Source organism: Felis catus, chromosome X (genome assembly GCF_018350175.1).
Source record: "Felis catus isolate Fca126 chromosome X, F.catus_Fca126_mat1.0, whole genome shotgun sequence".
NCBI lineage: Eukaryota > Metazoa > Chordata > Mammalia > Carnivora > Felidae > Felis > Felis catus.
The window spans coordinates 9,470,860-9,495,365 of NC_058386.1; the positions used below are offsets into that span (position 1 = coordinate 9,470,860).

The 24,506-nt window shown below is 46.8% G+C and overlaps 1 protein-coding gene across 5 annotated transcripts in view; it reads left to right on the forward strand.

Annotated features, from left to right (window-relative positions):
* The window catches only part of FRMPD4 (FERM and PDZ domain containing 4), an 852,065-nt gene that overhangs the window by 753,754 nt on the left and 73,805 nt on the right, over nucleotides 1-24,506 (forward strand). For all 5 annotated transcript variants that reach the window (XM_019823548.3, XM_045051004.1, XM_019823549.3 and 2 more), the window contains 2 exons: nucleotides 8,205-8,365; nucleotides 13,164-13,266. In XM_019823548.3, the coding sequence (XP_019679107.1) occupies nucleotides 8,205-8,365; nucleotides 13,164-13,266 (264 nt within the window). The remainder of the gene's footprint in view (nucleotides 1-8,204; nucleotides 8,366-13,163; nucleotides 13,267-24,506) is intronic.

Genomic DNA, 24,506 nt, shown 5'->3' on the forward strand with positions numbered 1-24,506 from the left:
TTTTCGTCTTTCGTCTGCCTATTAAGGAGTCCCATTGATTTCAAGCCCTCATAAAATTCTCCAACAGGATTCCTCTAAACATTTTGTGTGTTTTCAGTGTGGGCATTCGGGATGCTCTTAGCTTTTCAAGTACTGCGTAAGCTTCCAGGCCTGACTAAACATTTGTAAATCTTTCTTTTTTTTAATTTAATGTTTTTAATGTTTATTTATTTTTGAGAGAGAGAGAGAGAGAGAGAGAGAGAGAGAGACTCCGAAGCAGACTCCAGGCTCCAAGCTGGCAGCACAGAGCCCGATGCGGGGCTCGAACTTATGGACTGTGAGATCATGACCTGAGCCAAAGTCAGATGCTTAACTAACTGAGCCACCCAGGCGCCCCAACACTTGTAAATCTTTAAATCCTCCTGATGTGTTATGGAATTGAGTGACAGTGGCCTGTGGACCTGATGAGTGAAGGTTAAGTTCTTCTGAACCCCCAATATGTGTATTCATGAAAGTGAAACGCATGAGACTCAGTATGTTATGTGAGCTGGAAACACATTATGTGCACTTATTTATTTTTATGTTAAAGTTAACTTCTCTCCAGTGGCAGCGTATGGTTGGGCCTTTTTGATCCCCCAAGGGCAGAGGCTTGCCCAGATTTGCTTTCAGAAACATAGGATTTAGTGTCAAAATGCATGTATCATCAGAGGGATGGGATCCCATGGACATACGAGAATGGAACTGTAGAGTGGCTGACTAGGAGGTCGTTCCAGATACAAGGGAGTTTCCGGATCTCCTGGTGTGATGTCCCTGCACAGGATGGGTTCCCTCCAAGCTCAGTCACTTCTCTTCCAGCTCCCCTCTCTCCTTCCCCTCAGAGATGCTGTTTACTCACACTGTTTTCTCACTTAGCATACAGATCTTCTCCCTAAAGTCATGTGTGAGTATCACCATATTACATTCCTGTTGGTTGGCAATTGGAATATCATCGTGTTGAATATTCAGAAGTCCTCTGGATCTATGTAGAGCAGAAATTTAAGCAGGCCTCTGCGGTCTTCTCAGTACCTGAGACACCCTAGCCCAAGACTGAGTGGTTCCCTGAAGTTCACGGACTCTGTCATTTCTTTAGGCTCAGCCTGTGGATCTTGGTGTTTCGTTAGACATACCACCAATGTCCTCTCTCCTGAAGTTTCTACCACCTCACAGGGACCATCTGCCCTTGCCTCCTTAGCCATGCCACTCAGACTTTCAGGAAACAAAAGTCGGGAAAGAGGGTTATCTGCAGTCAGTTTTTGCTCTGGACCCTGTAAATGCATCTTCCCTAAGGGAAGGGACTGCCAATCCCCTGTCTTTCTCATCAGACCCAGTAGAGGAAAAAACTCCATGAGAACCAAGCAAAAATTACTTTCAGAATGTTATTTTACCATACATATCATCATAATATTGACTCGCTGGAAACCCATGGAGGGGTCTAATCTACTCCGTGACCTCTCTTAGTTCTAATCTATCAGCTGTAATAATCCATACTTTCAGCTTTCTTTTTCTTTCCTTGTTCTTGTTCTGGGGAATTCTGGTTTGCCTCATTTAGAGTCTTTAGGTTTTTTTTGGAGAGACAGAGAACACAAGCAGGGGAGAGGGGTGGGGGGGGGTGGGCAATGAATCTTAAGCAGGCTCCACACTCAGCACAGAGCCCAACGCGGGGCTTGATTGCATGTCCCTGGGATCATGACCTGAGCCGAAATCAAGAGTCCAACACTCAACCGACTGAGCCTCCCAGGCACCCCTAGAACTCTTGTTCAGAGCTTTTCTTATTAGACCCCCCCCTCACAGGCCATAGTAGGGCTTGTGAAGTTTGACCCTTGCATTGAGAGCCACTGCTAGTCAAGTCCAATCAGGGATATGAGAAAGTCATGAAGAATAGACCATAGGGTTCCTGTGGATGTCATGTCAACTGAGATACCGAGTGGGAAAGTTTCCTTTGGAAGTGTCTCTTATGTTGTAAAATGTAACGTTCGGTCATAAATGGTCTGGAGAATAAGGTTGCTAGAACCCTCTGGGATGTGAAATTCCAGAGCTTTAAAATAATATGGAAATCACTACAGATTGTATGAGTGAGCGTTTGGTGCATAACAAACATCCTCCAAATTCAGTGCCATAGAGTCATTATTTCTTAGCTCTTGTTCAGCTGCCTGATCTAGGCCGGGGGGCAGGGCAGCTCTGCTACACTTGGCTCCTTACTGAGTTGCCTGTTCTGGTCCATTCCCCATGGGTCTGTTCTGCAGTCCAAGCTGAAGGGGCGGCAGCTTCCTCGCGACGGTCTTCTCATGGTGTTGACGAAGCAGCGCTAGCACATGCCCAACCACAGGGGCATTTTTTTGTTCGTCACATGTGGGCTCAGCCGTGTGATATGCTTTGGGCTGTGAGATGTGAGCTGAGTCCAGGGGCGGTGAAATATGTAGCATACAGTGGGAGGCTCTGAAAAGCGTTGTGGCATATGGTGGCCGATCACATCCTGGGGAGCAAATGAAGAATAATTCAGTCTATCGCAGAGAACAGTACTGCCAAGATGCTCTCATGTAATCACGGCTGGCCATCCCTGAAAAGTAACCCCAACCATGACCTTCTCGAGTAGAGCTCAGACACATATGTTTATTTATATTTCTTTTCCTTCCAGTCTTCATTCCCCAGGTGCCCTCTCTGCCACCGTCTCCCTACGTTTTTAAAGTTTACAACAAACATAATGACTTCTAAATTTAGTTTTTCCTTCCAGAATCTGACCGCTCAGCCCATAGTCCATAAAAGGACCTCACTGGCTCTAATGAGTACATGGAAAAATGGAATCATCTCAGAGCGTTCTATCTACTAGTCCAAGCAACTCTTTGTGACACATTGGAGGTATCAGTCTTTTATTTCTGTGGAGGAAGAAAAGCTCCCAGTGATCAAAGAAAGCCCTGTCCTTTTGCTTTTTTTTTTTAATCTTTTATTTTTAATGTTTATTTTTAAGAGAGAGAGAGCACGAGTGAGGGAGGGGCAGAGAAAGAGAGGGAGGCACAGAATCCGAAGCAGGCTCCAGGCTCTGAGCTGTCAGCACAGAGCCCCACGCGGGGCCTGAGCCCACGAACCGTGAGCTCATGACCTGAGCCGAAGTCGGACATTTCACCGACTGAGCCACCCAGGCGCCCCAAGCCCTGTCCTTTTGTTGTGGACAGCAAGATCACCATCATTCCTTTTAAAATGAAGCCGTCAGAAACAGGAAGATTATTCTTTCAATCTCAATGGACACGTCTTCCTGGGTTTTCAGGTCCATAGGTTTCTGGCCTATCTGTGTGTGTTCGTTGCAAAAGGTTGGGAGCAGGGGGTGGGGGGTTGTGTAGCTCATCAGTTGTGTTCCGCCAGCCTCGGCACCAGAATTCACTGAAGCATATTGAGCAGGTAGAAGAGATGTTGCTTTCTCGGCTCATTGCAAAGGGATTCAAGCATCTTTCTAAGAAATACTGCAAGGAGAAAGCCAAGAAGTGCTTGCTTTCATACAAAGAACAAAATGATGTTTCATGGGGGAGCATTTTAGTGTGGAGCCATTCCTGTTGGAAAAAAGACAGAGGTTGATTATTTTTAGATCACTTATTTGGAAAATGCCACCTGTAGAGCAAGAAAATAATAACGCCATCGGAACGTTATCCTCAAAATGCAGACAAAACAGGACAAAAAACTATAAACAAAGACGAAAATGCTGGAACAGGCATCAACCCCAAACGTGGAGTTTCAAACGTTGTTTGGGTGGGGAAACAACAGTGCAGGGAGGCAGACCCATGTCACGTTGTCTATGTCACGTTGCCCACAATGTGGGTTCCTGAGTCAGCGCTCGTCTCAGCGTTCACTTAGGGTTCTAGAAACACGGCAGAGGAAAACTCACTGATTCAATCCTTGGAGAGCCTGGATTTTATTCTTTCTTCTTTGTCTGTATTCTGGTGTAGTATTGACTCATGTGAATCAGTTTATATGTGTGTTTATTGTGTCATTGCTTTTGATAAGACTTTTCACACGAAAGGTCTCAGGGCTTCGCTAGGGTTTGTGTGGCATGTCACCGAGAATTGGGCTATCGGCATTTGAAACGATATTGTTCATTCGTGTAATTTTTGCAACTGTCTTACGCGATTGTTACTCTTATCATCACCACTTTTCAGAGGAGGAAACTGAGGCACACAGTACAGAAGTGATTTGTGCAGGGCACCCTTCCGGGAAGTGGAGGGGCCAGGACTCGGCTTTAGAGAGTCTGGCTCTAAAGTCTGACTTGCAAAGTACCTCATCAGTCTCACGTTTGCCCTCTACCTGGGCACTTACATTTGTGTGTCTCTGGTCAAACCATAAAGTGTTGGCTCCTTGAAGAGAAAATGTCTCCTGCGATTTGGATCCAGCAGGATACAGGAGTCGCTTTAGACAATGCGTAATATGGCCGTCCTCACTTGCAATGTCCTGTGTGTGCAGGAAGGCTTCAGAGTAGGAGTCCCAGCCCCTCTCTGTTGGAGTGGCCTCCGAATACACTAAAACCCCAACGATTTCTCTGCCACTCTGCCATTTTGATAGCAGGATATCAAAAAAAAAATCCTGATATTTTGTCAGGATTGGTGCCGTCAGTCACCTCGCTTTTCCACTCAGAACCTTCCAAAGGCTGCCTGTTTCACTCAGAACAAAACACGAAGCCCTTCAAGAGCCTGTGTGATCTGTGACCTGCCGCCCCATCGCTTCCTTAACCACCGCCCTCCCTGCCTCCCACCGCCTCCTCCCACTGGCCCTCTGGCTACCTGTTAGGCACACCCTCCCCAGGCACAGACCATGTGAGGACCTCAGCCCTTGGTGGCCCCTCTGCCCAAAATGCTCCTCCCCCAGATATTTTTCTGCCCCCCGATAGAATCACGGAGTGTCTCCACCCCGTGACTCTCCCCTTCCTCCCCGCATTATTTTTTTCCTCGGTGCTTCTAAAGACCTGATATGCCATGCATTTTCCTAATTTATTAGTTCATTTTCTGTCTCTGAACACTAGAGTGAATATTGTATTATTTTCATTCTGCTTTGGTTCCTATTGTATTCCTGGAACCGAGAAGCCCGTGGGCGTTCAATAAGTATTTGTTGACTGAATGAATGCATTATGGAGTTGTTTCGGAGAATTAAATGAACTGACGTATGGAAATAATTTCAAAAATTGCCTAGCATGAAATTAGTGTTTAATAAATGTCAGGTATTAATAAAATAATAATATGATAGTTCTTGAATGAATGATGAATTAAAAATTGGAGGCTATTACTTTATCATGTAGCGGAAAGAGAATAATCAAGCTCCGAACGCTTTAAATATTCTAACTTACATTTGCAGTAGACGCCAGAGGAAGCGGTCCAGGACATCATTTGTGTTCTCTTTTCCTATTACCTCGAAGGAGAGCTAGAAACCACCCTTCCCTGAGCAGGAAATGGTCCCCAAACCTTGCTTCACTTTGGGATTGCCTAGGGATCCTTTCAAAATTGATCCTGGCTCACACGTCCCGATATTGTGATGTGATTGGTCTGGGGTGAAGCCTGAGCATTAGGACTTTTCCATCCTTCCCTGGTGATTCTGACCGTCCAGCCGAGTTTGGGGGCCAGTGCTGGAAGCTTTTCACAGAAGTGGCAATCGTAGAGGGGAAAAGCCTTCCCCAGTCCCTTTCTAAACTTGGAATTGAAAGTTTGGCCAACTGGGGCGCCTGGGTGGCTCAGCCGGTTAAGTGTCCAACTTTGGCTCAGGTCATGATCTCCCGCTTTATGAGTTTGATCCCCACGTCGTCGTGCTCTGTGCAGATAGCTAGAAGCCTGGGGCCTGCTTCAGATTCTGTGTCTCCCTCTCTCTCTGCCCCTCTCCCACTCATACTCTGTCTGTCTGTATGTCTCTCTCTCTCTCTCTCTCTCTCTCTCTCTCTCTCTCTCAAAGATAAATAAACATGAAAAATCTTTTTAAACTAAAAAAAAAGAAAGTTTGGCCAACTAGGGCTCACTTCTCTGCTCTGCAACCCATGCGACCATGAGCAGGTCACTTTAGAGTCTTCTTCATGTCGAACGTCTTCTGTGGATTATGGTGCAAACTAAGAGCTCAAGGCCAGGCCCTAAAAATGTGGGTATCCCCTCCCTTTTTTCCCCTGTGGTTCCATCTGGGGATAAAAGGAGAGGCTCATTTCCGAGGATAGCTCAAGAACCGCATGCTCTGAGGTGATGCTGTCTTATAAAGAAGGCAAGAGAACGGAACAGTGGCCGCCATGCCTCGGTGGCCCCTTTCTTCACTCAGGCACACAGAGCCATGCCTCTTTCAGGCCTGTGAGGGATCCATGTCAGAGGGTCAAGTTCCCAAGAGCCCTGTCTGAGGCTGCTGTCCTGGACACTGGGGCTCACCCTGCATCAATTGTGCTGATTTCATCAGGGCTTCGAGTTCTGTCCTTTAGCCTGCCAGGCTTCGTCCTGTGACCTTGTGCCGGCCTGAGGTCTGCCCACTGCAGTAGCCATGTCTAATCTCTGGGTCCAGACAGACATCTGTGACTTCACAGAAGACAGCCCCTCCCCTTTGACCCTGTAACACCGCCACTCTGGGCTTGGACTTTTCTAGAAAGGTAGTGGGAACGCTGGGGATAGCACACTCCCCGGGGCCCTGGGATGGGTTTCCCATTCCTCTGCCTTGAAGTTCTTAAGTATGTTTAAATGAGGGTCCCCACGTTTTTATTTTGCACTGTCATTGCAAATTCGGGAGCTGGTCAAGCGCATGACATTTAGGAGACCTGGTGTGAATTGCACCTGCCTTACATCTGAGAAGCATGTGACCTTGACCCGGTTATTCTTTCTCTTTTGGCATTTGCCATGGGGAGGTAGTGGGGTCAAACTGCCCTGCCTGTGGGGTGTTCTGAAGACGAAATAAGAGAACAGATGAGTGTTGGCCTATGCAGCACATAATACGTTTGCCCTCCATTCATTCTTCTCTTGTTCATAGCATTCCAGGCTGCTTAATCGAAGACATCTTTCCTTTCTGTCTATATTTTTTTATGCTTTATTTATTTTTGAGAGAGAGAGCGCAAGCAGGGGAAGGGCAGAGAGGGAGGGGGACAGAGGATTCAAAGTGGGCTCCCCGCCTACAGCAGGGAGCCCAATGCGGGGCTCGAACTCACGAACCGGGAGATCATGACCTGAGCCAAAGTCAGACTCTCCCCCGACTGAGCCCCCCAAGGCGCCCCCTTTCCTTTCTGTTTAAAGGAGATTTTAAACTTTTATTTTCTTAGTGGCATATGTGTAAAGAACAGATCCTAGAAGGTTTCCGTTTTTTCTCACCTTATTCATTGCACGAAAGGACCACAGACTTCGTCCTCCTCAGTCTTTTTTTTTTTTTTTTTCTCCATTTGGACAATATGTTGTGCAGATGGCATATAGAATAGTGTCTTTCAAGGTATTTAAAAGTGATCTTTTACAAAATTATTGAGGATGAGAAAGAGAGAAAATTGAATAAAGTCCCTGTCATTGAGGTAATAGTGCCTCACATTACTTAAAGGAGATTTCTGGTGTCCAAACTAATAACTCTTCCCTCAAGAAAGGCTGCCTTGGATAATGTCCATGAGTGAAGACTTCATTAAGAGTCCCAGGAGGTGGTTTGTGACCCGACACTCTGGCATACAAGGCGTGGGCCCTGAGGGACAATAAGCCACTATTTTGACGTCAGCTTCCGTGCTCTTCTGAGGCTGTTTCTCAGCTTATCGGTTATCAATTGATAGTGTTCCACAAAGAAGTATCTTTTCCTCTACTTCTTCATTCGATTATTTCTTAAGAAATCCACTCTATGCCGCACGTAGGCAGGGGCTGAGTGTTGTGACACAAAACGCAGAAGAGGGTACAGGGAGCAGGCTTGCTGCGTTCCAGCGTGTGGCCACAGGGTCGCCTGTGAGCAGAGACTTCGGAGCGCGGCGGTTGAGCCACACGTGTAGCTGCAGGACCAGCATTGGGGTTGGGGGAACAGCCAGTGGAAAGGCCAAGAGCAGAAGTGGAGCTCGTGTTTTCAAGGAATAAGGAGGGCACGCAAAAGGCGTGATGAGGTGTCTCCCCATATCTTCCCCACTGTCTCCCAAACAGCGAGCAGAAAGTTTCGAAGGAGAGGATGTGATTGCCAAGCCATCGTCAAAAGCTTACACTGATGCCTCTTTTCCTTTGTGTGTGCTTTTCCCACAGTCACATGACGCAGGCCATCCCCTTTGACGACCCTCGGTTGGAGAGCTACCAAATCGTCCCTCCGGCCCCACGGAGTGTGGAGATGAGGAGGGACCCCGTGCTGGGGTTTGGTTTCGTGGCGGGGAGTGAAAAGCCAGTAGTCGTTCGCTCTGTAACACCAGGTAAGCACCCGGCCCACTCCCCGTCTCCCAGGGTTGCCTGCCACACCCTGTCCGGGTGACTGGCGCTCCTTCTGGAATTTTCAAGCTGCTCCTTGTCTAACTGTGGAGCCTGGCTGAGTGTTTGCAACATCCAGATGGCGTCAGACCACCAGAGGGACACAAAGGGCTCTTCAAGCTAGGTTTAAACTGCCAAACACATCCTATCTCTTGACTTAGGAAGACACTGATCTATCTTTTGTAACCATGGAAATGACCCACTTCTTAAAGTATGAATGCGAAGAAAGAGGCAGGCGCTGTACTGTATTTCACTAAGTTCGTGATAAACTCCTTAGTGAGAAAAAGCAGAAAGTGACACTGAAGTCACAGAAGGATTTTAGTCACTGGAGCGGACAGACAGCTTTATGAAATGCACGCTATGCAGAATATATTTCCCTTCCCTGTTGCTGTTGAGCCGGACCAGGTCACTGGCTTCGGCCAATGGCGTATTACCAAAGATGACCTGGAAATGCTTGAAAAGTGCTTGTACGGTTGCCCTGCTTTATTGGGCTTCTGCCCTGGGAGTCGAAAGAGCGTTTCCCTCAAGTGACTATGACCCTTTCAGCCTCGGCCCCAAAACGAACACAAGAGGCTAGCAGCCTGCCATCTAGAGACGAATGTGGCCCGATCTGCGGCGTGAAGCCAGAAGATCAGCCAATCAGTGCTCATCCTAAAGGCCCGTGAGCTTGAGAAGAAGTGATTATTGGACGGCCGACTGAGTTTCAGGGTGATCTGTTATACAGCCATGGCTGACTGACAGAGTATACGGCAAGTCTCTTAAATTCTACCGTACGATCAGATCACGAGTATACATGGCCTCAGTCTCCCTCATTAGACTATGCAGACGTTCGACTGTCAACACAGGTGAACATAACGGACTATGATGTGCTTGCCCGAAATGGGCTGCGATTGCCTTTCCAGAAACAAGGCTCTCTTAATTCTTTCTTTCTTTACGATAAGTATTTGTGTACTTTTTTTTTAAGATTTATTTTATTTTGAGAGAGAGAGAGAGAGAGAGAGAGAATACCAAGCAGGCTCCATGCTCAGCACAGAGCCTGACATGGGGTTTGATCCCATAACCATGGGGGGGTCACGACCTGAGCCAAAGTCAAGACTCAGACGCTCAACAGACTGAACCATCCAGGCGCCCCTCATGTATTTCTTTTAATGAGCTTGTATTGGTTTTATTTTCACACAAAACGAAACTCTCTTCCTTACCAGTTCCTCTTTGGAATTTGGCAGGTCGGTGACAGAGGTCAGTAGTAACGTCCTGGGGTTACGAACGTGGACTCCGGCAGCCGATTGCCTGGGTTTGATGGATTTGGAGGTTGCCTCTGCCCCGTATTAGACTGTTTGTAGCTTTCATGTTAATTCCTCTGCATTTCAGTTTGACGGACACTTCTCTATGTCCTCTGGATAATGGGGATCGTGGTTGTATCCATCTTTAAGGGCACGGGAGAGAATGAGATAACGTTAAAAGAGTGCCAGGTACATAGTTCTCATTCCAAAAGTATTTTTATTGTGATTATTGTTATTGTTATTAGTAGTAAACTCTAAAATATTTGGGCCACCAAGCCTGCCAGCTAAGGAAAATGAAAAGGCATCTGGTGAGTAGGACACATTTCAAAAGTCGATGTCATTTTTCATTATTTTGACCTAATGTGGCCCAGGGTAAAGCACTGCAGATACGGTCGACCACGTCGCAGACTTGTACAGAGAAAAGTCGGCTTCCTTTTCTTTCCCACCACTGCCTCACCACACAGCTTCTTACCTGTTTGCCAAGCTTTTTGTTTTATTAGCTGTAGGTCGTATCTTCATTCTCTAGGTGGGATTGTGGAGATTGAGGCCAGTTGCGAATTTTATGCTTAAAATGAAAGAGGTTTGTTGCTTGCTACAATAATAAAATAATACAGAGGCATCGCACAAAACATACAACATAGATAGTACAGAGGAGAAAGTTAAAAAAAAAAAAAACAAAATCACCCGAGCTGCCGCTGCTGAAAGTGAACCACTATTGACATATGCATAGAGAGTCTACGGAAAGTAGACGATTCTGTGCATATGTATGCATATGTCATGTATCCTATCTATGAGATATATAATGTATTATATGTGCATGTGGACGCATTTTTTTTTTTCCTAAGCAAGACACCATTTGGCATGCTGCTTTCTAACACTGGGACCCTTGAACATCTCTGGTTCTGAGATTCTCTAAAGTGTGGTTCCTCCCCAGAGGTGACCGGGGATTTGATTGTTGTTTTTCATGCTCTTATATTGCCTCACTGTTCCTTCAAGCTCTTCCCTTCCCTGCCCTCCATGCTCCTTTCGCGTCAGACACTAGCACCTAATATTCAACAATTTCAAGAGTAGTAGACAAAAGTGAAAACAGGTCAAAGAGTACTGTTGCCAGTCATTTTTCGGTGTGAAAATGCTGGTCAGATAAACTGTGTCTTTCATAACAGTGACTCTGCGGAGGTTCCGATAATTTCTTTGGCATGACCAGATTTTCTCTCCTTGACAATGCAGCCTTCAGCGCACAGGGCACGAGACGATTCTCTGAAGGGCGCCACTGGTTCATATCTTGGAAGGAACTGTCTTTCCTCCCTCTGAAATGCTTGGTTTCAGTTGCTTGATGAAACACAAATATTTCCATTTGATCAAACAAGTGGGGTCAGAGGTGAAAGGGTGTCCTATTAATCTGCAAGTGGTTTGCCCACGAAAGTAGTTAACATCCATCAGCCAGTTAGTATGAACATTTCTCAGTCTGTGATCAGCGTTTGATTTCTAACCATTTGTTTGACTGAACGTGAGTGAATGCTTGCAGATAATCCAATGGTTATATCAACTCTCTCAAGGGATTTTCAGAATTTCTTATGTGTGCAAACACCGAATCTCAGTTCCCGCATCTTGCATTGAATATTTTTTTTTTATCACCGACATGAGGAAGCGTTAAGGTTTTCCTCGCTTTTTTTTCTACCCAGGAAGATTAGTTTATGCTGCAGCTTGAGTGACATATATGCCAAGTGTCTCGGTGGGTGGGAAACAACTGACTCACTTCGAGATCCATCTCTGCGTGTGAAGTGTTCATTTCAATTACTAAATAAAGCAATAGCAATAATATTTGAAAGGTAATGTTTGAGCTGCTGCCTATTACCCAGCGGCAGACCTGGGAATAAAGTTAAAATTATCGTACCCTATGAATATGCAGGGACGTAATTCCGTTAGACATGTGGATAACGGAAGTATTTATTTATGGGTTTTATTTCATTCAGATGTGTGCTTCATGCAGATGTGGCTTTATGTGTCCAGAAACCTGGCAGTGACCAGTTTTTAAATTATGGGAGCAAGTTCCAAGCAGGTGTTGGCCACCCTGAACTTGCAAGAGTCCACAGACCTAAGCTGAGACCCAGTTCTACTCTTTCATCGGGTTCTTTAACCTGTGTGAGCCTCGGGCATCTCATTATCTGACAGGGAGTCAAGTGTCAGTGGGATTCAAGGCCAAGCAGCCTGGCACATAATAAATACTCAGTAAATATTAGTTCCCTACCTCCTTGCAAAAACTCCTCCACATCTGCTGAGAAAAAGACCATGCTGGATCAAGACAAAAACAAGAGTCCTCTGTCATCACATGTGAGCACAGACGCACACTCCCAGGCACAGTCCCAACCACAAAAATGACCAAACACCCTCATCACCAAGCTGATACGAGTGTCTGCTGTTTCCTTATGAATCCCAGCTTGAGTTCTGCTTCCTTCCCCAGACCTTTTATTTTTGTATTTATGTTTAATGTTTATTGATTCATTTTGAGAGAGAAGAGAACATGTGTGTGCACGAGTGGGGGCAGGCAGAGAGAGAGGGGGAGAGAGAGAATCCCAAGCAGGCTCCCTGCTGTTAGCACCGAGCCCGACGCGGGGCTTGATCCCATGAATCGTGAGATCATAACCTGAGCCGAAACCAAGAGTCGGACACTCAACCGACTGAGCCACCAAGGCGTCCCCCCCTTCCCCCAACCTCTTAGACAAGAATGATTAAGATGCTCCCACTTCTCAAACCTTCCCCAAAAGTATGGAACATAAGGACAAATCCTGTCAGTCTTTCCTAACACCCTCTGATGTGCTGATTGGCCACCCGTTTGGGGAATACCTTCTTCTAGGGGCTTCGATACTCAAGGTATGGTCAGTTGGCCAGCAGCATCAGCAGGCCTTGGGATCCTGTGAAAAATCTATGACCTCACCCTCAGCAGACCTCCAAATCTGCTGAGTCAGTCTGCAGGGCAGTAAGGTCCCCAGGGGGTGCATGTGCCCATTAAAGTGTGAGAGGAGCTGCTAGGCTGCCGTGTCTCAAACTTGCCTGGAACAGTTCTGGAGAAATGCTGATGCCGAAGTCTCACCTCCAGAGATTCTGATTTAATTGGCCAGCGTGTAGCCTGGACTTATCCAGTGCAGGTTATCCAGAGCCCCTGAGTTCATTCTTTTTTTTTTTTTTTTTTTTTTTTTTTTTTTTAAGTAAGCTCTACTCCCAGCTTGGGGCTCGAACTCATGATGCTGAGATCAAGATTCACATGCTCTACCGACACAGCCAGCTGGGTGCCCCTCCCCAGTTCTTTGCAATGTGCAGCCAGGGCTGGGAAGGACCCATGTGGAGAACACGCGGGTGCGGTTGGGTTTTGTGTCGGCAGACAGCACCAGGTGATGGGGAACAGAGGACACGGATGGATGAGCGACAGTCTTCTCACCTGTACTTCATTCTCATTTGTCTCCAGGTGGCCCCTCCGAAGGCAAGCTGATTCCGGGAGATCAGATTGTAATGATTAATGATGAGCCCGTCAGCGCTGCGCCGAGGGAGCGGGTCATCGACCTGGTCAGGTGCGTGGCTCACTCCCCGGGGCCCCGTCCTGCTGTGAAGGCTATTCCACAGCCCTGAGACCTCATCCAGCAGAGGAAGGGCTTCCCACGAGCCACTTTAGGGCAGAAACGCAAGCCCGCGCGTTCACCTTGAAAATGCTGGTGCCATTGACCTCTAACATAAAAACCCATGCCCCCTAAACACAAAACACGTGCACCTTGACTGTTAACACAACGTGGTGACTCCTTTTCCCATCACTATAGCCAAAGGTCGCCTTTGTTCCCCTTCCCAAACTACTAACGCGTTGCTGTTGCATAATCAAGGAGGCAAGAATGCAATGCCCGAATTCAGTATGAGTGATGAGTAATTTTATATAATCCCATGGATACACAAACATATAGTTCACTGAGTTTTCATACTTGACTGAGTGATTCATTACCGAATTGTGAAATCATCAACCGAAGGAAAAGGATAATTAGGTCAAAGCTGCGACAGTTTAAAAATGTGCTTGGTTTATTGGTTTAGCTTGATCCTAGATAGAAGCGATTTGTTGTGTGATATTCTAAGTGGGGCGCCAGAAAATATATTTTATGTGATGTTACCGTATTGGTCCAGAATCTCCTTAAGAGCCCACTGGAGTTTCTCTCCCACAGTGTAGTCGGGGCAAAAGGGGGTCATTAGAAGTTTTCCAAATGAAGCCATGCCTATTTTATGAGTGAATCCGCTTGTGTTCCGGGGGTGTAGAGGGATAATGGGGATGTGACACCCGTCTTTTGTAAATTGATTTTTTTTCAAGCATAATTGACGCAGAAGCTAAAGCTATCACAGCACTTTAAACTGAGAAGGGGGTCTTCTAACATTTATGCTCTTTCATGACAAAAAGTACCCCTGCGCTTCGAAATGGCATTAAATGGAAGTGTTTCTGGGGTTTTCCGGAGAAAGTTTCTTGCCCAAGCTTAGCTCGGCTTCTGCTTCGTGGAAAAGCGCTGTTCCAGTTTTAGGGCGAGAAGGCCCACATCCTGGGAAACCTCTCTGTCCTCGAACGGCTGGTCACCCTCATGTAGTGTAGGCCTATTATACTGGAGCCTTTGCAGCTGGCTGGCAGAGTGCTTTGGTGGGGTGTCCGCATCTCCCCGGGGTGTGCCTCCACCGGGCCCTGAGGCTCGTGTCCGACTCCCCCTGCATCAGGAATGAGACCTCTGATTTTCCCATGGGGCAAGAATGTATGACTCAGGAGTCACTGGGTGCTTTCAAGCCCTGGGGAGGGAGGTGCAGTGTTACCATTTGGAGTCACTTCTTTCTTGAGATGCTTGTGGCTGTCGGCGGGGACAGACCTCATCCAAGCAGGCTCTGAGCCTCCTATAGCCTTGCATCCGGAGTACCTTGTTTGGGCCTGATGGCAGGCCACAGGGTTATTTTGTTTTCTCCTAGGTACACGCCTCTATAATCAGTTCTATTGATTTGTGTGTCCGGAGGATCATAGAAGAAAGAAAATGTCTGTGTTTGGGTTTCCTTGGACTGAATTGCTTGCTGTGGGACAGAGACAGAGCCAAAGCTGTCTAAAAGCATGATCATTTCTTAGCAATCCTACGGGGGGGGGGGGGGGGGGCATCTAAAAAGAAACTCCCCCCCCCATTTTTCCCTTCTGCTTTAACACATTACGAAGGAAGTGGCCTCTCCGTAAACAAAATCGCTGTAGGTCTTTATGGACAACAGGGTTTGGTGAATATTCGTTGGCTAAATGCACGACAGCTCACACTCCACACCCAGCCTGCCACCTGTTTCTGCACCGCCCAGGAGCTAAGAATTTTTAAATGGTTGGGGGGAAAAGGGAGACTGTTTTGTGACACACGCTAACCATGTGAAAGTCAAATTCCAGAGTCCGCAAATAACGTTTTGTTGGAAAACAGCCACACTCGGTCATGTGCGTGTTGCCCAAAGGTCTTGTCTCCCTATGGCAGCAGAGTTGAGCACTCGTGATAGAGACCCATCTAGCCCTTTACAGGAAAGGTTTGTCAACCCCTGTTTTAGGAGATCTTGCAGGAACTAATTGCATTTTCTTTGGTGATTACTGCAACATTCCCACACACTTGATGAAGAGGTTCCATTTGAAATGGAACGCATGTATGCTTTTGAAACATCATGAAGGACTTCGGGTGCATAAAACGTCCTGTCACGTGTCAAGGCCCACCCTCCGGGTTGGAGATCGGGAGGGCAATAGGAGAGAGCCGAGGTCTCCTTTGCTCCTCTGACTGGCATTGGCTGTTGACTCCCTTTCTGTCATCCATCCGTAAAAGCTCGCTGTCCTGTGAAGTCCATGCATGAATTCTTTGGGGGTGGGAAAGGAGGGCATCCTGGGAGCCACTCGTAGGGCATACTGGGAGCACGGTACCGAGCATGGGGGTCTGGCGCCGACAAGACCAGCTACCGTTCAGGTGATCTGCTTGACCCCATCACAGGATCTCGGCCCTCTGACAACGCCAAAGTTCTAGATTTCTTACGTGGACTGGAGGAGGGAAGGGGGGGAGGGGAGGTGCTGGCTGGCAATAAAAGATCACATTGTACCTCTTCCTAGAAAGTTCTGGGGGGTCGCACTTGTTCGCAGCTCACTTTGGAATGGGGCCTGAGTGTCTCTTTGCAAGTGTCTCACTAGTATGTGAGAAGAGCACAGTTTCATTCCGGAATGTGGCCTGATGTCGTGGAATCAGGATCCACCTAAGTTCCATGAGAAAAGAGACCTTGTCTGTGTTGTCCCCTCACGTGTCCCCATGACCCGGCCGCAGGCCGGGCTCACAGGAGGCACTCTGTAACAATGCGTTGAGTAAGCGGGCAGGCTCTGAAGAACACTCTGTGAAGACTATTGACTTCGATGGTTTCCCCCAGCCCTTCCTTCAGCTCGTGTTCTGCAAGTGTGAATGTCAGCTGAGGGCTTTCATTCACTGATTTATCAAACCTTTTTAGGCACCCAGTGCATGCAGGACCCAGAGCTAGGCACCAGCCACAGGGGGCTCACAGTCCTCACTACCCTAATGAGTCATGGTGGACCTCCTCAAGACAGACAAGACCCCCACATCGAACCCTTGGGTGAATTTCTCAGAGTCAAAAAAATTTTGCTAGTGAGGAAAACACGTAGGCCCTGGACGCTATTGAGATGGTCATCTAAAGATAAATGTATTGCGCTGAGATTAAAGGGAGCAATACATTTATCTTTAGAAGAGTAACAAGGTGCTTTCTTTTAACCTAAGAAAGCCTAGTGCGATAACACGGTGCAGTTCCCCGGGATGGAACGCCCTTGGTTGTAGCGTTCCTTTGGTGGCCGATGCCTTCCAACTCATTAAGCCAGAATTTGGAAATAATGCATTTCTCACTAATGAAAAAAGTTCAAGTATTAGAAGATGTTCCTGTGCCTTCCCATGAGCTCAGTCGTCTGTCCGCCATATGCATACTAACCTAAAAATGTAGCTTGTGTGCCATCGTCTCTGGGCTTCTCAGTCGGTATGTGTTTTAATGTCTGTATCTTACACAAGATAAATTCCCTTTCTGTTCAATAAAATATCCCATTTTCTCAGCCACTAAGGAAATTCGGAAAAACACTCATCATTTTAATAAGCCTGTAAAATTCGCTCTTTAAAAATTGGCATCCATTTACTCCTGTAAGTGGTTCAGTCTTGTTTTGTTCTTTTTTTTTCCCTCCCAGTACAGCATTTGCTCGTGAATCACTTTTTGTTTCCAGATACTTTTGTGTTTCTTTGTGCGTTCTTTTTCTTATCATTTGGTTGCTCTATGATAGCAAATTATTTATTTTTCTAGAGAAAATAAAAGAGTTTCTCGGAGACCAATTTACTACTATAGTAACCACATTTGGGGTTTTTCATGTAGCCTCAAAAAGCTGTAATTGCTGTGCTGAAATTAGACGAGTTCTGTTCATTTCGCAGTTGTCTAAGTTGTTAACTCTCGCTCATACTTTCGAGTGGTTGAGGAGCAAAATCTTTGAAGAATCCGTGCCCTTTGCAAATTACCATATCTTTCTTCTTTAGAAGTATCCAAGGATAATTTCCCTTGGCTTTTCATAATTAGGCAAATTAACTTAAAAGAGTTCCCAACATTTTATTTTTGAAATCTATGGAGTATAATTGCTCATAGACGTTATGAATTGTGCCCCATCCCTCAAGGCTAGCCAATCCAGTTGAATTTATTTGACTTCAGCAAACAATTATTGAGCATTAGCTGGGTACCAAACGTCATGTAGGATACTGGCGATGCATAAATACCAAAGATGTGATTCCTGCACTAAAGGAGGAGACTTCTGACTAACTGCACTGTATTTACTAGTGTTGCAAGGCTGCGGGGGAGGGTAGTGTTCGGTGGGAATGTTTGGTGAGGGCAGATGGGGATGTGCAGGAATGTAGTGAAGTTGTAAAGGGTGGCTGTTGACCCTGAGTGGCAGGGCAGGTTATGGCTGGAGAGAGGGCTGTAAAATCGATCTCGCCTTTGTTCCCCGAACCCCCAGAGCCTCCTGATGGACACTTCCTTTCCAGCGTGCAGTTACGAAGATACACATTGCTAATGTGGCTGTCCTAAACCACAACCTCAAAATCTGGTCCTGCAGCCGCCCCTCTAAAGCGGCAACAAAGCTGCTGGCTTGCTTTAGACTGGAGGCACTGGTCTTTCGTGATTCAAGATTGGATAAAAAGCATGGACTTCTGCTTCCTCCACCCAGGAGAATCCGCGTGCGCACGCAGTTTCGCATAGAGTCAGAATGTTCCTGGAGTCCCAGCAGGCCAATCCCAGTCCCTTTTGTTTCTTTCCGAGTCTGAAGGTAACGGTGAAGAGCCAGATATGCGAGCAGCTCGGTCTTCCCCACCCTTCCAGCATAGCAGTGAAAGCTGAGGGTTGCCCAGCCCGTGATGAGAAGGCACAAGGGTTGAACTGGAAACTAGCTCCCCTTCTCCCAACTCTGCGACAGGGCAGCTCACCATCCCTCCATCTGTCTTCTGTCACCACCCAGGTTGATTATGCTTGTTGGTCTATGTAATGAGCTGTGCTCTAGGTACAGCCACATCTAGAGAAGATTGTCCACATCTCTCGGACGCGTCACCCTTTCTATACTAATGTTCTGTGATTGCAGAGCAGTAGGGTTCTTCCAGTAAGTATAATAAGAATAAGACTAGATGAGAAATTACTAACCATCACTTTAATTCACAAAGGACAAACACTAATTTTTAGTGGCATTCCTTTTCCCTAAGTGACTATAATATATAAAAACACGCCAGGCAATGTACAAATTTCCTTCTAAAAAAAAATTTTTTTTTTTTAGTGTTTGTTTTTTTGAGAGAGAGAGAGACACAGTGCTAGTGGAGGAGGGGCAGACAGAGAGGGAGACACAGAATCCGAAGCAGGCTCCAGGCTCCAAGCTGTCAGCACAGAGCCCGATGCGGGGCTCGAACCTACGAACTGCGAGATCATGGCCCGAGCCGAAGTTGGAAGCTTAACCGACTGAGCCACCCAGGCGCCCCTGTACATATTTCCTTCTATGGTCAGGAAGATTATTCCAATAATTATGACCAGAATGCCCAAAAGCACAACTCATGTCTTCCCTAGAACACGGACCTCTCAACAAGACGGATGAGCCAACTCACCCCCACAATCACAGCCAGAGCTGTGTATAGCTTTGAAGGGTAACGTTTTTGACATTCAGGAGGAAAAAAGAGAATATTATCAATCACATCCCGACTAATGATGAGAGCTAATATGTATTAAGTCCTTCTTATATGCTAGACCCTTTCATTCCTTCATACGAAGACCAGACAACACTTAGACAGCACTCCCAATACGCTGTCCTGTGTACATTTTGTATAGTAACTCATTCAGTCCTCACAGTGATTAATGGATGCAGTGGTTACCTCTGATTTACAGATGGGGAAACTGAGGTGCAGAAAGGTTAAGGGAAGTGCCACCATCCCGCAGCTAGTAAGGGGTGGAGTGAAACCCAGTCTGGCTCCTGTAGTGACTGCTTTTAACCTGCTCATCACGTGTACTGCTTAGAACAGCCCTGTGAGCAAGGAGTGTTGATAGTACCCCATTACAGAATGGGAAAGGGGCTTAAAGAAGTTAAAGCACTTGCTCAGGGCGAGCAAGGAGGTGCACAGTGGGGGGTGGAAGAAGCCACTATGAATTACCTGGACCTGTTCGTACCGAGGGGACCAGCCTGGTTATCTGGCATACAGAGTCCTCACTCCGTAGGCCCAACAGACAGCAGAGCTACATTTGGCCTCTAGAACCCGGATCTTAGCACCCACACCCTCCATTTGGGGATTGTACGCAAAGAGCCCGTCTCCTGTCCCAGGTTGGCCAAGCACTCACTTTGATTTTAGCAGGAAGTGCTCAGGAGTACCTGGCTGTTGTAATTCGTGGAAGACCGGCAAGCTTAATAAGGGCGAGAGAAACCATTTAGAAGGGACCTGTCGAAAAATTAGATCTCAGCCCATCTGTCTTCTTATCAGTCTCTCTCCTCATCAGAATTATAATGGAAAGTCAAATCAGATCATGTTCCAGGGGCGCTGTGTCTGCAAAAGAATATATTAGGAGGGTCACCTTCCTGTCTAATTTCGGCCGGGCTTAGATGCATCACGATGCTGCTTAGAAAAATAACAAAGCCAAGAACATCTACGGAGCATCGGGCATATAAAATATGCATGATGATGTATGATACAATAAGGCCTTATTATGGAAAGACCAGCAAGCAATTTCAGTGAAAACACGAAAGAACAGCCCCTTGGTATGCTGACACCACACCTTGTAGACTTACCTGATACGTTTTCTGACAATTGCAAATTACAGAGCCTGGGGAGAAAGAGGTCAGCAGTTCTAGAAAATGGAACGTGTGCGAAAACATTCTAATAAGGACAAAGTAGAAAAGGCGATTTGGGTCCATAGTTCATAAAGGTGATAATGAAAGTTAAAAAAGAAAAATGGTGTCGTTCAGATTATTTCCACATCCCTTATATTTTGTTAACGAGCACCGCCAACTCTCTCGGCACATCTCGCCATTACCGTACATGCTCATGTGCAACTCGTGTGTGGAAAACGAGCGTCGAAGATTGAAGAGTCACAAAAAGTTTTAAACTAGGGCATGTTCTCAATTAGCTCATATGGTTGACACTACTGAATATCTTAACATCTTATCTATATTAAGAAAAAAATGGTAGGGGCACCTGGATGGCAACCAACTCTTGATCTCACGGTGTGTGGGTTTGAGCCCCGCGTTGAGCTCTTCACCGACAATACAGATTCTCTTTCTCCTTCTCTCTCTGCCTCTCTCTCTCTCTCTCTCTCTCTCTCTCTCTCTCACTCAAAATAAATAAACTTAAAAAGCAAAAATCAAATATTAAAAAAAAATGGTAGAAGATGATTATTGGCCCTATGCTGTGTTCTGTTAATCCTTTTGAAGTACAAGTTTATAAATTAGTCCACACACTTTCTACATATAAGTACTGAAAAGACCAAACAAACAAACAAACAAAAATCTTGGTGAGCCTTCAGTCAGAATGTGACCAGGACCAACTCTAAGCCCCATTCCCTAGAGATTTTACTAGAAGGTCTCAAACGCTCAGCACCAGAGCCCATCTCTTCAGGCAAACCAGTGGGTGGGCAAGAGTCTCTGTCCCAATGCTCAGATGTGCAAGAAGTGTATTTTTTTTTAATTTTTTTTTTCCAACGTTTATTTATTTTTGGGACAGAGAGAGACAGAGCATGAACGGGGGAGGGGCAGAGAGAGAGGGAGACACAGAATCAGAAACAGGCTCCAGGCTCTGAGCCATCAGCCCAGAGCCTGACGCGGGGCTCGAACTCACGGACCGTGAGATCGTGACCTGGCTGAAGTCGGACGCTTAACCGACTGCGCCACCCAGGCGCCCCAGAAGTGTATTTTTTTTTTTAAGTAAGCACTATGCCTGGGGCACCTGGGTGGCTAAGTCGGTTGAGCGTCCGACTTCAGCTCAGATCATGACCTCACGGTTTGTAACGGTTATAACTCTTTAATATATGAATATCCTAGTATTTAAACATCTCTGGAGATCTTCTTTTTAGTCTTGGTCATGTTCATCCAGGAAAATGACAAGTTCCCCTGGAGAAAGAAGGCTTAGGGGAGATTCTGAGTTTTGCCACATACCAATTCATTAATTCTAGGGTATTTCCTCAAGCATACCCTTTCTTCATTAAAAAGTTCTGCATCTAGGGGCGCCTGGGTGGCTCAGTCAGTTAAGCATCCGACTTCAGCTCAGGTCATGATCTCAGAGTTCATGGGTTTAAGCCCGTGTCGGGCTCTGTGCTGACAGCTCGGAGCCTGGAGCCTGCTTTGGATTCTGTGTCTCCCTCTCTCTCTGCCCCTCCCCTGCTCGTGTTCTGTCTCTCTCTGTCTTTCAATAATAAATAAATGTTAAAAAAAAATTTTTAAGTAAGCACTCTGCCCAATGAGGGGCTTGAACTCAAAATTCCAAGATCAAGAGTTGTGTGCTCTACTGACTGAGCCCCAGAAGTGTATTGTTATTTATCCATTATATAATAATCCGAATTTTATTCCAAATCCCCACCCTAGTGTCCGGTCGGTTCATTCCCTTGCCACAGTGCCGAGTCTCCATCTGGGGGCGTTGCCGTAGCAGGAGGAGGCACTGGGGGAGGTGAAGCGTGTCCCCTCTGCCCGCATCATCCATTTCGCTAGAACTTGTTGGGATATCTTTGTGCCCAGCTGGTCTGCCTTTGCTCAGTCACCTAGGCGCGGAGCTGCCGTGGCATCCCTTGTTCACCACTGTCGGCCCTTCCTTAGCCACCTCTCCGTCATCGTGGGTGCGCTTACCCCTCCTGAGCCAAACTGGGACATAGACTACTCTCTGGGGCTCTTTTCCTCCAAGATCTGGTCCCCCCTCCCAGAGTTCTGACTACGAAAGAAAGCCCAGATCATTGTAGTCTTTAGTTCCACCAGACTATTTGAAGGTTCCCAGTGGAATCTTCCTGGAGGAAAAGCTCTTGAAAAGAGGGGAAGGATGCCTGCTCTTGCATAGGCACCCACAATTTGGTGCTTGTCTGCACACCCTAAGATCCACTCTGTTCCCCCGCCCTCTGACCAGTGTCCATGCCGGAGAGGAGGAAGCTTTCTTCCGATTTGCTGAATGTCCTTCCCAGCCTTTAGTTTTTATCTTCAGTTCTTAGAGCCTAGATATTTTTCCACTTCTGTCACAGCCCTGTCCTGGACTGATGAGTGGCGTGTGATCTGGCTGACCACATGGGCAAAGACATGAGGGGGGAGGGCGTGGAGATGAGAGGGGAATGTCGGTGACTATTCCAAAATATTATCCTGCTCCCTGATGACAAGACATGTTGTGGCACAGAAATCAGAGCCACCTCTGAAATGGATTAGCTGTGTCTGATGTTGGACAAGGGCTGAATTTATAGTAATCCTGTGTCTTGACCCATAAAACGGAGATCTGTTGGAAGAATTAGATAAACCAGAATGAGAGAATGTATGTGAGAACACTGTGCGACTTGTAATCGGCTAGGTCTTTGTGTCAGATGTTGTCATTAATGCTCTTGACGTTGCAGGGTAGGAGGTTGGAGCACCATCCAGATATTCCGTCCAAACCGTGGAGAGGAACCTGAAATTTAGTTCCAAGGAAGAGAACTAGGGATTTAGTCTTTCAGGATAAAGAGAACTTGAGGAACGATGAAAAAACCCAGAAGGCCGTCAGTTGGTTTGCCAAGACTGGCCCCCAGAGCTCTAGAACCCAGCAGTGATAATCGTGAACTTGACTTAGGGATCCACACAGGTGTGCAGCCATGCGTTGGATGAGGTGCTGGCCAGAACATGAGGGATTTAACTGTTGTGTCCCATGTGTGAGGTGGTTGTGGGGCTATCGGCCTGTGCCTTGCTGAGGTTAAGATTAGGTTAGGAACGTCCTAAATCAGGAGTCGGCAAACTTTTTCTGCAAAGGACCAGGTTGTAAATATTTTAGGCATTGCCGGCCATATGGTCTCTGTCACAGCAACCCGATTCTGCCGTTGTAGCACGTGAGCAGCCATAAATAATATGCAAACAAATGAGTGTGGCTGTGTTCCAATAAAACTTTGTTTACAAAAACAGTGGGGGACCAGATTTAGCACCCCCCCCACCCCCGCTGCCTGCCTGTTGTCTGCTGGCCCCTGGCTTAAACCAATGAAAATGTAAAGGGACCAGTTCTGAAGATAAGAGGGCAATAGGGACAGGACAGTGAAACAGAGTGTTGGGGGGGGGGGGGGAGGAGTTTGCTAGGGATCATCATAAACAAAGCAAATATTGTGGACTCCCTGGCCACCTAAAATCCTTTTTGGAAAGTGGAGAGATGGGGGGGAAAAGTAAGAAAACAAGCAAACAGGTAAACATCACAGACTTCTATAGCGTTTTCACTTATCCTCCCTAGTCAGCCCCCAAAGTTAATTACTCCCGTATCTTCAGCCGCTGAAATGTACATACATCTTTATTATAATCTATACCACACAAGGTTATCTGTGTTTGTGAACTTGTCCGTCTTTGTCACAAGTGTGTGTTTTTGTTTTGTTTTGTTTTGTTTTGTTTTGAGAGAGAGAGGGCAGGGAAAAAGAGAGAGAGAGAGAGAGAGAGAGAGAGAGAGGATCCCAAGCAGGCTCTGCACTATCAGCTCAAAGCCTGACGCAGGGCTTGAACTCATGAACCCCGAGATCATGACCCGAGCCAAAATCAAGAGCCTGATGCTTAACCGACTGGAGCCACCCAGGCGCCCCACAAATGTGTGTTCCTTAGTGACAAAGACCAAGATTAGGATAACACTAGCTGCTGTGACAAACCCCAGACTCTACGGTGCTTCAGTCACAATAGGAATTTGTCAATCACATAAGGTCCATAATGAGTGTTCCTGATGGGCGGACCGCTCTCCTTCAGCGGAGAGTCCAGGGACCCAACCCAGACCCTACCTGTTTTGTGACTGGCCATCTTCAGCACACGGCTTCCGGTTTGTCCTTGTCAGACTGCAGAAGGGGAAGAGCTTGGAAGGGCACGTGAAAGGGTTGCCTGGGCCAGGCCCGGAAGGGGCGGGGGCGGGGCCGAAACGGCACTTCCAGTCTCCTTCCTTTGGCAAGAAGCCAGCCACATGGATGACCCTACCCGCACAGGAAGCTCTGTGCCGTCCGGGAGCCTGATCGGTGGCGGGAGCGGGCATGCAGAGCCCAGAGCCACTTTCTGCACAGACGCGAT